Raw genomic sequence first — 16,018 nt, 5'->3', positions numbered from 1 at the left:
CATGGAGCTGTTTTCTAATCTCCTTATTCTCTCAACTTTTTTTTTAACTGAACATCCATTTTTAACTATTCTTGAAATTCTGACCCTGAAGAGCACACTTGTGTAAGTAGAAAGATGTTTGCTCTTAAGATATATAGTCCACACATTTCCATATGACGATTTATTTCTAACAAGTATGTAGTTCACTGTTCCACGACTTGTAACAATAACACTGCCTTCAACATTTTCAAACTAACAAGTTTCTCTTAAGTTCAGCCTACAGGCGCGTAAGTCAGTAAGGGCCACCCTTTAAGTCTAGGGACTACTGTATCTTCTTTACTCCCTTTCTCATATAAACATGGAAATAATGATGAAGGGTAAGGTTTAGGATTCCATTTGAACAGCAGAAGACCACTAGGTAGAGTGGCTCATGCTTATAATCCTAACACTTTGAGAGGCAAAGACAGAAGGGTTCCTTGAGCCCAGTTTGACTGAGACCAGTCTGAACACAGGGGACCCATGACTCTTCAAAAATGTTAGCTAGGCATGGTGGTGGCATACCTGGGGTCTCAGCTACTCAGAAGACTGAGGTGGAAGGATCACTTGAGCCCAAGAGGTCAAGGTTGCAGTGAGCTTTGATCACGCAAAGCTCCAGGCTGGGCAAAGAGCTTTCTGAGACAAACAAAACCTGCCTCAAACAAACAAACAAAAACAATACAAGACCAAAAAAGCTAGGCTGGGTACAGTGACTCATGCTGGTAATCCCAGCACTTTGGGAGGGCAAGGAAGACAGATCACCTGAGATTAGGAGTTTGAGACCAGCGTGGCCAACATGGTAAAACCACATCTCTACTAACACCACAAAAATCAGCTGAGCGTGGTGGTGCATGCCTGTAATCCCAGTTACTTGGGAGACTGAGGGAGGAAAATCGCTTGAACTTGGGAGACAGAGGCTGCAGATCATACCACTGTACTCCAGCCTGGGGGACAAAGTGAGACACTGTCTCAAAAACATAAAAAAACAGAAAAGCTTAATGTACTCATATACAAAAGACCAAATACTAGAAAGCAGAAGAAAGGATGCCCAAATAAAAAGAAGCAAAGGTGAGGGGATAGCTTGAGCCCAGGAATTCAAGTCCAGCTTGGATAACATAGGGAGACCCCATTCGCCCCCCCGCACCCCACCACCACAACAAAAACAAGACACAATAAAGAACAATCTGGCCAATAGCAACTATGTACCCCAACATCAATATATCCTTGTGTAATTCCAAAACATTGATCTTCTCTTTTATTTAGTCTACTAGAACAACTTATTCCCTATAACTATGGGAATCAAGAAATGGAAACAGATTTCTAAAGTGGGTACATGCACTTTCCTTCCTTAACGGTCATCTTTTTGCCTTCCTGTGCAAAAGAAAAGGACAGAAAATGCAGAATTTCAGTATAAGCTCCCTCAGAAGGACGCAGGGAATGGGAAGAAAGTTAAAAATCTCAATTTAGCAAGGTATGGTGGTGTGTGCCTGTAGTCCCGGCTACTCAGTAGGCTGAGGCAGGATTGAGCCCAGGTGTTTCAGGTTTTCATGTGCTAAATGATCATACTGGTGGATAGCCACTGCACTCTATCCTGGGCAACAAACTTTAATGTCTATTTTATACCAGTTGCAGATGAATATTTTCATTCACTACATGGAATTTAAACACTTACAAATTTATGTAACAGTCTCACTGTGGCACTGACTTGGTGGGGGGAAATAAATGAGTCCTCTAAATTTTGTTCATTTTGTTAAATCCACTGGAAATCTTTAAAATAGGCACTCAACAAATTGAGGGGCCAAAAACCAACCATACAAAAACAACACAATTTTCAAAGCTTTTAAAAAATCAGAATCATTGAACACTTAGCTTGAAAATTAGACAATGCTAACATCTTTCCCTATGAAACTGAGGAAATGAACAAATTAAACAATGTATGCCCCAACAGTACACAACCTATAACTGTGCTTTAAATATTTCAATTTGTGGAACAACCCTTTCAATGGAGCTCCTATTTTTATTGGCTAAGTTTGTATTCTGTACTAGCATGGAATAAAATTAAAATTTCAAGAAACACTGAAAAAGAAAAGGTACTACATAAAGGGTTTTTGTCTTGTTAAAAAAAATTGAGACTTTGTCCCATTTAACAAGATTTGCTCTAAGCTTATCAAACACCTTAGCTCCCACAGGGTATTTTGCCATTTGCAAAATTATAGTATTATAGGCCAGAGTCAATGGGGGTTATTAATTTAAACCTTATTTATCTCAAAAGCACTATTTTTGACAAAATCAAAATAAGCCTATTAGAGCTATTAGCAAAACAGCATCAAGAAACAGGGCTAGGGAACTAGAATACACAATATGGATTAAGAATAATTATACTGTCTTTAAAAATGTTAAGATGATCAACACAAAGTTTTAACTGCTCTAATAGTGTTTTGTTTTTTTTTTTTTAAGTTTTGATTAAAGCTCTTTAACAGGTCCACCAACCACTTACCCTTTTAAAAAAGAAATGGGGATCTCACTATGTTGCTGGGCTGCAGTGGCTATTCACAGGCACAGTCACAGTCACAATCATAAGGCACTATAGCCTAAAACTCCTGGACTCAAGGGATCCTCCTCCTGCCCCAGCCTCCTAAGTAGCTGGGGTTGCAGATATGCACCACTATGTACAGCAAATTGTTGATCAATAAATATATACATACATACATACATATATATATATTTTAAAACTGTAAAATTCAACCATGAATTTTGGTGATTGACTCCATGCGGGAAGAAAAGATGATGCTAAGATTGTTGACCTGAGCAAAGCATGAGATCAGCATCAAGTAAAATGGTCAATTGGCAAGTGAAGCTTGTGGGCAGATACAGAGATGCCATTTAAACACTTCAAGACTCAATTAGGAAAGTATATATATATACACACGTTGAGAACAGGCTGAGAACAAATACTAAACATCTTTATTAGACAGATGAAGTTTATAGCCATTAATCTTGGTGAGAGCATTCCGATAACAGAATGTCTTAGGAGTGAATCCTGGATGAATTTAATGCTAGGAAAGGGAACCTTGGCTAGTAACCTGAAAAGTTAAAATAACCTGAAGAAAGGCTTTGTTATAATAAACAATACTGTAGGAAGAATAACTGCAGCAAATATTTGCCTGTTATGTTCCCAAAATGCACTTCAGAAAATGGCCAGTTATTCAGGAATGGTCACTCTAGATTAACACCATGAAACAAACAAACAAAATACATATGTCAATAGAGTAGACAAGGAAAACTGTCCTGATACAGTGTGCCAACTCACTCTTGAAGCTCATCACAACTGCTTAAAGGTTGCCAGAGATTCCAAGAGTCACAATTTTAAAATTGCATATCACACCTTTATATGCTTGTCTATATAGATACACCCTCATGTGTTCAACATATCAAAATGGGAGAAAATTCATTCCAAATACTTTTGATCCTGATCAGTCGGAATTACTGAACTCTGTATCACATTTCAACAATCTGTAAAAGGAACTATGTGGTTTTTGGATTTCAAAAAATCTTAACAGAAAACATTAACTGAACCAAATCAGTATTTCAAAGACGCTTGTGGGGGGGTACTTAAGTTATCCACTATTAGGAAAATTATTTAAAAAAAAATTTTTTTTTGAGATGGACTATCGTTCTGTCATCCAGGCTGGAGGACATCTCAGTTCACTGCAATCTCCGCCGCCTCCCGGGTTCAAATGAGTCTCCTGCCTCAGTAGCTGGGATTACAGATGCATGGCAACACGCTTGGCTTTCTTTTTTTTTTTTTTTGTATGTTTAGTAGAGACCAGGTTTCACCATGTTGGCAAGGCTGATTTTGAACTCTTGACCTCAAGTGATCTGCATGCCTCTGCCTCCCAAAGTGCTAAAAGTACAGGTGTGAGCCACCACACCCGGCCTGCAGTCTTAATTTTATTCAGGGCTAACTTTTTCTCAAGGTTCTCTTCTCATCTCTGAAATAGGAATCACTACCTGGCACGTAATGTACTAGTATTAGGTACTTAAGAAGCAGACCACCCATCCTGAACCAAGATTCCTGGGCAAGGCTCTTAATTCATCTGTTATTGAACAAAAGCAAAACTGCTCCATACATGGGCCACATAATAGAGCCCCTAGTTTATTTAAATCTTGGACCTGTATAATAAATCCTGATGTTTAGTTGTCTAAAAACGTCTGATAAGCATTTGAATATACCTAATACTGAAATGAGAGTTTAAAAAGTGACAACACCATCAAGTTTTGCATTTATTTACTCGGAATTACCATAAAACATACTAGATTTTGAATTTAATACATGTTAAAACGTTGTTTGAGATGGGAGTTTCATTTGTCACCCAGGGTGGAGTGCAATGGTTACTATCTTGGGTTCACTGCAACCTCTGCCTCCCAGGTTCAAGCGATTCTCCTAACTGGAACTACAGGTGTGCACCACCCGTACAGCTCATTTTTAGTATTTTTAGTAGAGACGGGGTTTCACCATGTTGGCCACACTGGTCTCAAACTCCTGACTTCAGGTGATTCACCCACCTTGGCCTCCCAAAGTGTGCTGGGATTATAGGTGTAAGCCACCACACCTGGCCAGCATAAATATTAAGATAAAATATTTTAATTTTAAAATATACGGTTGCTCTAAACAAAATACCCAGTAATGTTGGAATATTTCATCATAAATAAAACTAAAGGTCAGAAAACTATAAAGTTGACCTAGAATATAATCACCATACTACTAGAATGTTACAGATTCTAATTACAAAGAATGTAATAAAAGTATTTCCTATAGAATGAGTTTTTCAGCACACTGACATTTGTCAATCACTAAGCCTTTAAATGGTAGCATTATCACCCTTTCAGAGTGAAGGTATAATTTCAGCTAGTTAACAATGAGTTTCAGGTCTTTGCTCCCGTAATTTCAGGTTCTTGTTATTCTCATTTCCAAATGCCTTATTTTCCAAGTTCTCCATGACCAAGACGTCTCCTTAGTAATAATCAAAGATAAAAAATCAGGCCAAACAATTTATCTACTTTAAATTCAATACAGAAAAATAACCTAAGTATTTTAACAATCAAAAGGTCTTTCTTAAAGATAAAAATGCTGTTCTTATTTCATTTTCTTTCTTGCCCTTTAACTAGTATCTAATAGCACTGAAGTACTACGTAGTACCTAATAGTAATAAAACCACGTACCAGCACTTACCTTTGAGCGATCAAATAATTTCTGCAACACTATGTGCCCAAAGAATGAGCAAGACAGTATCTTAGCAGGAAAAAAATATGGTAAAAGAGTAATTTATAGTGGATGCTCTTTGTAGCTGGCAGACATTTTTGTCTACTCAATAAACCATCTTACTCATGAATTCCTTTTCCCTTACTCAAAATCATATGACTGTAGTCCTGGGTCAGCCATCATTAACCAATTATTTGGACATGGCTAACCATAGAATTCTGCTCCCTCAGCTGGGACCCAACTATTAGTCCATTGTCCATATCCCAACCAAAGATTTTCCAAATCAAAGGGATATTCTTCCTTCTATAATCAGTAGCTGTAAGAATGTGTCCCACAGCTATTTACAGGCATGTGTCATGGACTTACATGGTGACGTCAAAAGCTAAAGAAACCATATTCAACAGCAGCAATAACAAAGAGCTGACTCGTCATACAGACGTGCAATTTTGGTTCCTAAGGTTGTACCTTGCTCTGGTTCCTATACCTATTCCTTTCATTGTTAACTATCCCAGTTTCCTTCTAATAAATCCCTTATTTAATCTGGGTTATACTGAGGAGTTAAAAAAATATATGCAATAGGGAGAGACCAATTCGGAATATCAATTATGTAGATTTTATTTCACTAAAACACAATTTAGTTTTTGAGTTTTGCTGAAGAACATGTAAGAAATCTAAATGAAGCAATGTCTGAAAATTTAATCAGGAATAACAAGGTTAACTTTCACACTGGAGGTTAATTTAAATCCATTTCTAAAATGAAAGTGTAATGTTACTAAAATTTCACCTTCAAAACATTTATTTACTCCTATGAACCCTGCCTTTTTGATGCCACGCATGTTAGGTATAAAAACACCAAAATAATTAAGATAGAAATGCCTCCTCAGACTGAGCTAACAGAAAGCAGGCAGAAAACGAAACAAAAATTATACTTCAACAACCTACATGCTTAAAATAAAGGGATTCAAATGCTCTGTGAATCCTGAGACCAACCACTATCTTTTCCTGGGTTTAGAAGAGTGACATTTGAGCTGGGTCCTAATGGACCAAGCAGACATTTTTACCAAGAAATAGGAGTAAGAAAAGCATTCTAAGTAGAGAAACTCAAAGTCAGGAGTGTTGAAAGAACACAGGCTATAAAAATTTGCCACAACAAATACTGCAGAGTTTGATATACCAGACAGAGTACAGTAGGAGAATGGCAGATGTAGCTAGAAAAATGAGCCCTTGAATTTAGTCAGACTATTCCAAAGGCAATGGGAAGCCATTGATTGGTTTCTAAATAGAAATAAGACAAATGAGATTTGAATATTTAAATATACTACCAACCGTACACCGTAAAGTGTTTAATTGCAGCACTCTTTTAACCACTTTACGAAAATAGAGCTCATCTCTGTTTTACAGTTGAGTCCCTTAAGAGAGGGGAAAGAAATGATTACATTAAAGCATAGAACACGTTCAACTTTAGATGAATTAAGTAGCGTACCTACTAAACAACTTAAAAATTAGGACTAGGGGTAAGTTTCAAAAAGCTTTCTCAATAAGGTGTCCTTGCAAAGATAATACTTAGCAAACTGAGGAAAAAAATCTCAACTGCATGAAACCAACTATCATTCGATGCTCAAGATGTTTTCCTTAGAATTTGTTTCCCCATTACTATCGACTGTTAATCTGTATATCTCATTACATGTAGTGTGAATCCAGTACTGTCTATTTTTCAAGTTACATGGCCTTTAAATAAAAGCCAATTGAGAAAATGATTCTATCCCACAGCAAGACAATTTACTGGACTGGGAATCAACTTCCAATGACGCACATACTTAGTATTTTTAAAAGTAATTTTGTCTATGATAGTTACTTAACAAAATGATTTTAGAGCCTAAAGTTTCACAGGCTTCAGGGACAAAAACAATGTATAAAATTATAGAATTGAAAATTTCAGCTTATTGCTTGCTAGTAATCTAGAGGATGAGAAACAGTGCCAAGAAACAGAAAGAACAGCTCTTACATGGGACCTGTAAAATTTTTCTGTACTGTGCTGACTACCCTTCAGTTAAGGGGAACACCATTACTGAACTAAGACCATTAAGACCACTAAAACAGGAAAATGGCTGGTTGGGGATACTGACATACTTTAGGAATTGCTCATGGCTCCATTCACGTTGAAGGGACACTAAGATGGATCAAGCACATAGGATCAGTGTACAACACTAAGAAACTGTACTAACTATACAGAGAACAAAACGTTGGACATGTCTTTCCCACAAAGTGCTCTTTTTGGGAAACTTTCTCCTTTTAGTATCAACTTCCTCTGAGCTGCTTCTCTTCAAACTTTCTGGACACCTGGCTAGTGTGAGAATCCAGCCCTTCTCTCATTGGAAAAAATATTTGTCTTTAAAAGCCCTAAAAAACCTACAGGAAAAGAAGTCAAGCAGACTGTCTTCTTTCTAAGCTAGGTAAATGAGATCCTCTCAAAGCTCCCACACGGTCTAGTTTGCCTCATCAGGTTAAAACACTACAAGAAATGTGACACAGCAACAGACTTTACACAACTGAATTGTCTATTTCCTGAAGACCTGGTGGGCACCATCGTAGAAAATAGGGCAGGATTCTGGGGATATTTTCATAAACAAAACAAAACAAAAAAAACCTCTAAAAAGCAACAAACAGGTACAGCTTAAACCATTAGTGAGTATTCTCATCTGGAAGTACATGACTTAAGCAGTAATGGCTTTGGCCACTACTGTATTCTGAAACATTCTTTACAGGAGATTGTTAACACAAAGCCTGCAAAAATGGTTTATTTTGAGGAAGATCTTTACTGCAATAACTATGGGATATGGGATTTGACAGTTGATTGTTGGAGATAAAATTCGAAAAGACTGCAGGCACATAAAAGTCTAAACATATTGCTAAATTATGTTTTTTGCTTCTCTCATCTCTCTATATCTTCTTCATTCAATGATGGGTGGTACTAGCAGTGGTGACAAACCACAAGCTACAAAGAACAGGGGGCCAAGGTATCAAAAACACTAAAGGCCTGAAAGGATGGTAGAAGAAACATAAGAAATGTTCCCTCCCTTGCTGGAAACAGCAGCTCACACCTGTAATCCTAACACTTTGGGAAGCTGACGTGGGCGGATAATCTCAGGTCAGGAGTTATGACCAGCCTGGCCAAACATGGTGAAACCCCTTCTTTACTAAAATACAAAAATTAGCTGGATATGATGGCAGGTGCCTGTAATTCCAGCTACTCAGTAGGCTGAGAAAGGATAATTGCTCAAACCCAGGAAACGGTGGGTGCAGTGAACTAAGATCGTGCCACTGCACTCCAGCCTAGGCAGCAGACCAAGACTTCAGCTCAATTAAAAAAAAAAGAAAAAGAGTTCCCTCCCTTCAAAGAGCTTATAAATCAGAAATACGTAAAATATTTTATGAAGAAAATATTTGAACAATACTAAAAATATTTATTCACAAATATTTATGAATATTATGAATAGTTAGGAAGCTAAAGAGCAGCCATGTTAGTGGAGCCCTACATGTATCTGAACATTTGGTCAACTTTTCTTCAACGACAGCTAGTATCTGTTTATCATATCAACGTAACTAAAAGGTAGGATTTATGAAAACAAGGTTTAAATGTCAACTCTATTCGAAGTGTTAACTCCATAAATAACTTCCTTTTAGGTTTTTCTTCTATCATCCTCCCCAAGGCTTGTCAAAATTTAAGTTTATACAGTGGCAAGGCCAAGTTCATGGATTCTACCTTTAAGCACAGGAATATTATCACCATGATGCTCCACAAATCATTTCTCTCAATCTCTACCACCTATTTTGCATGTCATCACACAAAGGTCATACAGAGGACAGAATATAGTAGTTTAGATAGATACATTTCCTCTCAGCACTTTTGGGAAAACTGAAAGCTTACAGCATTAGTAAAAGTTAACTTCTCATATTCTATTTAAGAGTTTCTTTCAGAATTAAAGACAAGATTTACATGACTATGAATGAGCACTATAAAAACAGCCCTTGCCTCAAAAACTTATACTGAGGTACACAAAACACTATTTGGGGACTGGACAAGATGACAAAATGAGGTTGGAAGCAAAGGGAGTAAGTGGTTATTAAATTATAAGAATCACCCTCAAGAAGACTTTACAACTAACCTAGCAAAGTACAAAGGTGCAAACCAACAATAGAGGTCAAAATGCAATACAATTAGCTGCCCATCAGGAAGACAGTTAAAATACTGTTGCTGTTCATATAAAGATCAGGTTTACTATAAAGTAGAAGTTTTATTAACTTTAATGTTATGAAATGTGTGTATAATGTATAAAACAAACTTATAAGGAATGTATGGTTATTTCCAGAAGTATGGTTGACAAAAAGAGCTGAACAATTTCACAGAACTCTAGATTTAAGCAGAAATAGTCCCTTTAAAACACATCTAAATTTGAAATTTCTTCTGAGAAATCCTTTTTTATCTTAAAGATTAACAGGTAGGCACTGCACAGTATCTCATTACATTACTGAAAAGGTATTAACTTCCTGTTTAGTTGTAATTATAGGCGAAACAAGTATACCTGTTCATTAAACAAAATACTAAGAAAGGACTGAATGAATATTATAATAATTGTCTTGATCACCACTGAAGGTAAAGTCACTCATTATTTGAAGCCATTCTTTTGTAAGCATTATCTAAAAATGGGTAAAGACACCCAAATTTAGATTCTAAGCTCTGCTCCATGAAAGCAAATAAGGTATTTTATGGACATTAAAAAAAAAAAAAACCAGACTAACAGGTGTCCAGTGGTAGAAAACATTCAATTATACAGTAGTCACGAAACTACAGCAAGGTTAGAACAAATGTTAAGTATTTCATACTGAAAAAAGTAACCAAAAAATAGTAACTCACAATTGAGAAACATTTAAATAAGACAAATTCAGCTATGAAAAGTTGAAGGTCTCTTTTACAACAGATTATGTTGAAAGTATACTTAAGAAATAAAAATCAGATTTTTCAACAAAGTATAAAAATACTTCCCTAAACTTTTCCCTTCCCTACAGAACAAGGTTGAGGGTACGATTCTGCATAAGTCTTGTCTAATAAGGTAAACTGGCCAGTAAGATATTTAGTAAATGCATTTTTTAACTATGAAATAACATTGCTATGACAGCAAGCTCAAAATCACACAACATTTCCAAGAATGAAGAGCTTAATTTCACTAATTTCAAAACACTGGTTTTGGCAAGGGGAATTCATTATAACAAAAGATAAACAACACTGTAACAATACTAATAATGCTAGTATAGAATATTTCTTATAGGCAGGGCGTAGGGGCTCATGCCTGTAATCCCAGCAGTTTGGAAGGCCAAGGTGGGCAGTGGGCAGATCATGAGGTCAGGAGTTCCGAGACCAGCCTGGCCAGTATAGTGAAACCCTGTGTCTACTAAAAATACAAAAATTAGCTGGGTATGGTGGCATGAGCCTGTAATTCCGGCTACTCAGGAGGCTGCGGTAGGAGAATCACAAAGGCAGAGGTTGCAGTGAGCCAAGAGAGCGCCACACTGCACTCCCACTCCAGCCTGGGTGATAGAATAAGACTCAGTCTCAAAAAAAAAAAAAAAAAATTTCTTTTAAATAAATACCTCTCCTACTAGATCTAACATTCTTGAAAGGTAAATGTACAAAGTGACAAACAAATATTCATGTGTTTACATGTTTGTTTTCACCACTGAACGCAGAATTACCCTAAGTAAGGACCATCCTTTTCATTTATTCCCTGGGACTAGAATACTCTATCTAATGCAGTTTAGGACCTTTACTCCCCCTGTATCTGTGGTTCTTAATCAAAGAAGAGCTTCAGAATCACCTAGAAAAATTAGAAACTTATGTCTATATCCAGGGAAAATGATTTAGTAAATCTAAGACCCCTCATGTAGCTGCATTTTTTTAAAAACTCTAAACAATCTGACATTTAAAAATAACTCAAAGCGTATAACTGGATTGTAACACAAAGGATAAATGCTCAAAGTGATGGATACCCCATTTACCCTGATATGATTACTATGCATTGCATGCCCGTATCAAAATATTTCATGTAACCCAGAAATATATACACCATCTATGTACCCAGAAAAAATTTTTTTAAGAACTCTCCATGTTCTGGAATATAAATGTAATTCCCGTCAAAACCCACAAACAACATATAGAATACTCAGTCAGCTCTTACATACACTAATGGATAGAGGAGCCATTTAAAAAAAGAATGCAAAAACCAATCTAGGCTTGAGATTTTAATCTGAAACATTTTTTTAGACTCAGTGTTACGAACCTAGTTTCTTTTTTAATAGAAAGATTATTGTAACATGCTGTGGAGAATCCTTAAAAATTGCCTGTCTTGGATAATAAGGGTCACCTAAACTCAGGCACAAAGTTTGAGAGAGCAATCTAGTGACACAGTAGTTCACCCCAGTGATAAAGCATTCAACTTTTTATTTCTGTGAATAACAAAAACTAGAATTAACACTGCAAATAAGCATGATGAAAGAAAAGTATGCAGTATCAGTCAAGCACCCTTTTACAAATTAAATACATATTGAAGTCATATGACCATCATCCTTTAGCCACAACTGTCATACACAGGAAGTTAGCTGGCTATAGACAAGCCTTGAGGACCATATATGAAACACATGCAAGACAATTTACCCAGCTTATATGGTAGTCGGGAACAAGAAGTATATCTTGTTCACCCTAAGATATCCTAAGCAGTTAACTGGCACATTAATTTTCAGTGCTTGAAGAGACTATCCCAAAAAGAATGAAATCCACTTCTACTCTCAAAAGATAATTAGCTAAAATCTTAATTCACAAATTAGCTATTACCTAAGAGTAAAGCTAAATTCCAGTTACTTAGATGTGGAAGTGAGAGAGCAAAGCAGCTTATTTCAGGTAACAAACTAAAACCACATTTATTATAAAATAGGAATTGAAATGGTTCAAAAAAGAGCTTGAGCTTTTGGTGCCTCACTATCTGATTTGAATCTCCATCACTTTAACTAGTTGTGTGACTAGGCAAGTAACTATTTCTCTGGGCCTGTTATGTTATTTTTAAAATTCTAGCATCTATCCCACATGGTTGTCCTGGATTAAATAAGTTACTACTACTAATGGGAAACAGTGTGTAGTACATAGAGGCTGCATTAAGTCTTATCTACTGTTAGTAATAGGCAATACTATATACAAAAATAAACGTTCTGAATGACAAAAAAACGTAAAGTATGATATCAAAGTGTAGTGGTAAACAAGCACATACTCTGGACTAGGCTGCCTAGGTTCTGATCCCAGCTGTCACAACACGAACCCAGGTCGTGTTAACCTCTCTGTGCCTTAGTTTTTGAATTTCAAGATGGAGACAACTGTACCTGCTTCCTAGGTTTGTTATAAGATTAAAGAGTATATGCGTTTCAAACAGTTCTGACACACTGCAAACACTGAGAACATGAGCTATTCTTTTAGACTTGGTTCACATGAAATTTCTATTCAAATGCCCCCCAAAACACATATATTGTAGTAGCCACTGTTTAACAGGAGTGGTAAAACTGTCTATGGCCCTTAATACTAATCAACTTGGAGTGCCACTTTTAACTCCTGATGTTTAATAAGCCCTATTTAAGACCATATTACAGGTTGTTCAAATACAGAATACAGGAAAAAAAAAGTTGACTGGTCTATTAGTCAAAAAACTTATGCTAAGAACATAAGCTGAAGTATAAATTCAAAGGCTAGATCAAATGGACTAAAGGTTAAAAGTATTCCAATAATTTCAATAGAACGTTAATGAGGAATACAGGTATGTCTTAATATTTGAAATGTGGGACCTTCAGACAAGAATAAATTCAAAATATGTACATAACACATAGATACTATACATCAATGGCTACTTGACCCCGTATTTCTAGAAGAGGTGCTTAAACTGAAGAGCATTCCCCTTCAGAGGTGTCCACTCACGAAATTGTTTGGATGTGGAATGTCTGAAGATTGCCTCATGTGATTCTAACACTAACAGCTGAAAAACCAAACCACATGCACATGTCAAAGTTTATGTATGTTGAATCAATAATGTGCACATAAACACTGGTTCTTCCAATTTGCCAAGTTATCACATTGTGTCTACATTACATAAATCTTCAAAATATTTACAACGAGACAACCTGGTATAACTAAGAGTACTAAACTAGAAGTTAAAGTTCTTAAACAAAAATGGTTAAGAATTATAAACTGCGATATTAAAATAGCAGTAATAATTATAAGTGTCATGTGCCAAGGGCCTGTTCAAATCTGCACATTAATCCATTTAAACCTCAAAACAAATCTAGGAACTTAAAATACTTTTGTTCACTGCTGCCACCCCATTGCCTAGAACAGTGCCTGGTACATATTAGGCACACAGCCATTTATTGTTCATACTATAACAGATACCCTTCTTATAGAGGCACATAAACTTGCTCAGAGCTAGAATTCTAACTGGAGCATTTCTACTCCAATATTCACAGTCTTAATCATTGTTATATTGCCTCTCTAAAGCTCTTAAATCATTTAAGTGGTGTCACAGCAGCTGGGTATGACCTGTAAAAGAAAAAAAATCAGTGAGACCTTCCTTTACCTGTTCTGTTCCACATGCACAAAAAAGCTATCATCTGGAATTATTCCAGATCTTAGTGGCCTAAACTTATTCCGATAGAAAAGACTTTTATTTGTACTGAATGTTATGTTCTTTTTGTTAACTCCCTTATATCATACAACTATGCTTCTCCAATATGTTGCTGGCCTTTAAAGTAGTCACAGAAAGAGGTTATTATTTCAAAATAATCCCTTTTATTTTGACCCTTAGCTCCTAAAATGCTTCTTCCTCTTTTCCTTCATTTCACAAATACAAAGATTTAAATTTGTGTTTCGCATAACCCAAAAATGACGATGCAATGAAGGTCTAAAACAAAATCCAAGATTTCTTATCAATATTAAGAGTGAAGATTTAAACCTTCCTCTTTCACAAAACACCGATCTTGCCAAATAAACTTCAGTCATAATTAAATAAATGAAAATGTAGTAGTATCAGGTCTATTTTCGTAAAGGCAAGTTCTTGCCATTCCTCTCACTGAACTCTTTTTAAAAAAGTAATCTATTAAAACCAAAGTTTCTAACCCTCACCGCAGCCCCCGCCCCATTTTTCTAGTAAGGCTGAATTTATTCCATGACATTTTTTTCAAGTTAGCTGTAAATACTCCACCCTCCTCGATTGAGCAACAACCTAACACACCACACAAACACAAGTCACAAAAAAGGAAAACACAGCCAGAGTTTGAATTTAGGTAAGTTTTAAGTAGAGGGTCTCACAGCAGTGCACAACCCGATATAAAAGTTAACATTTAACAAAACATATTATTTCACATTATTACGACAAGAGATGCCGGAAAGAGCCTGAACCAGTTAAAGCAGCCGCCATCTTAAAATGCGGGATAGAAGTTAGAGCTAGAAAATGAGACGAAACCACCGGAGGTGGAGGTTCCACTCACTCCCAGAGCTCTGAAAAATCCTAGTTTTCTTCTAACTTAAATCGACAATATACTAACCACATTTCAAGTAACGAAACAATCTTCCCCAAGGGTGTTATTAAAATGGGATGAGGCAAAAATAGGTACACCTAGCTTTCCCTTATGGCCATCGCACCCCTTATCCACCCCCCGCCGGCCAAAAGAAAAAGGGAGCTTCCAGAAGGCTTTTACATCAGTTCCCGGTGTGCCTCGGAAAAATAGCTTCGGGTGAAAAGCTGCAACTACAAAATATAGGAAGTGACAACACTGTGTCATTCCATCTCCTCCCAAATACTTACTAGGTGTACCCTACCCAGAGTCCGCGAAGAGTTTCTCCACTAGACTTATTCACTATCCTTCAATAGACAAGAGACTTCTACCCGACCCTCAGTCAAGTTCGCGACTCGCCAGATTTTTCGTCCGGGTTTTCTTTCTTTCCCCTAAAAAGTCTACAGAACCTTGATCTCATTAAGTCAAGTTTGGGAGCTCTCAAGAATAGGAAGCTGCATGACATCTGCTGAAGCGGCTCTCCTTACTTCGGACCCCAAAAGAACTGAAGCACCAAAAAAATAGTAACAATAATATAAATAAATAAAGGCGCTTTAAGTCACTCTCCTCCACCCCTAATTTGCACCGATTCCAATGAAGCACACTCACTAACACCTCACTTGCCACAAGTGTTCTCCGTTCCCTAGCTTTAAACTTCATTTCAAGAAGTATATCCGCGTTCTCCATCCCCCACCATGGAAGAAGAGATCCAAGAGATATTTTCGGAATTATGCTTCTTTCCCACCCCCACGCTTTCCTCTGGGCCCGAGCCTTCCTTTTCTCCCACGACCCCATTTCCTTCAGTTCCCGCGGGTTACCTTATTAATCCGTTTCAGCGCCATACTGTGTGCTTGTCGTCTGGCTCCTCACTCTCTCGGTGTGTGCTCAAAGGTCCGGACAAAACTCTTGATTATCCCGGCGGCGGGGCAGGATTGTCTCGTCTCACACCGGCTCTGCCAGACACAGGCGCCTTTTGCAAAAACGGAGCAGATCAACACTCGCACAGGCCTCGGAGAGCCCCTGATGAATCCAGCTCCCTAAGACAGACGCGACCCGGGGTGGGTGGGGTAGCAAAGCCACCAAAAGCCTCTATGCAGT

General features: G+C 37.2%; 1 protein-coding gene across 13 annotated transcripts in view; it reads right to left on the bottom strand.

The window, feature by feature from the left end:
* The window catches only part of UBE2D3 (ubiquitin conjugating enzyme E2 D3), a 71,389-nt gene that overhangs the window by 15,394 nt on the left and 39,977 nt on the right, over positions 1-16,018 (bottom strand). For 9 of the 13 annotated variants that reach the window (XM_078366760.1, XM_078366763.1, XM_078366759.1 and 6 more), the window contains exon 2: positions 15,739-15,890. The exons of 2 other annotated variants lie outside the window; for them this stretch is intronic. In XM_078366760.1, coding sequence (XP_078222886.1) covers positions 15,739-15,762 — 24 coding nt within the window. In that variant the 5' untranslated portion in view covers positions 15,763-15,890. Of the gene's footprint in view, positions 1-15,738; positions 15,958-16,018 lie in introns of all 13 variants that reach the window. 2 more of the 13 variants (XM_078366762.1, XM_078366767.1) reach the window with 1 other exon arrangement.

Source organism: Callithrix jacchus, chromosome 3 (assembly GCF_049354715.1).
Source record: "Callithrix jacchus isolate 240 chromosome 3, calJac240_pri, whole genome shotgun sequence".
NCBI classification, from domain to species: Eukaryota; Metazoa; Chordata; class Mammalia; order Primates; family Cebidae; genus Callithrix; species Callithrix jacchus.
The sequence above is the reverse complement of the archived record's forward strand: the minus strand, read 5'-3'. Positions and strand labels throughout refer to the sequence as shown.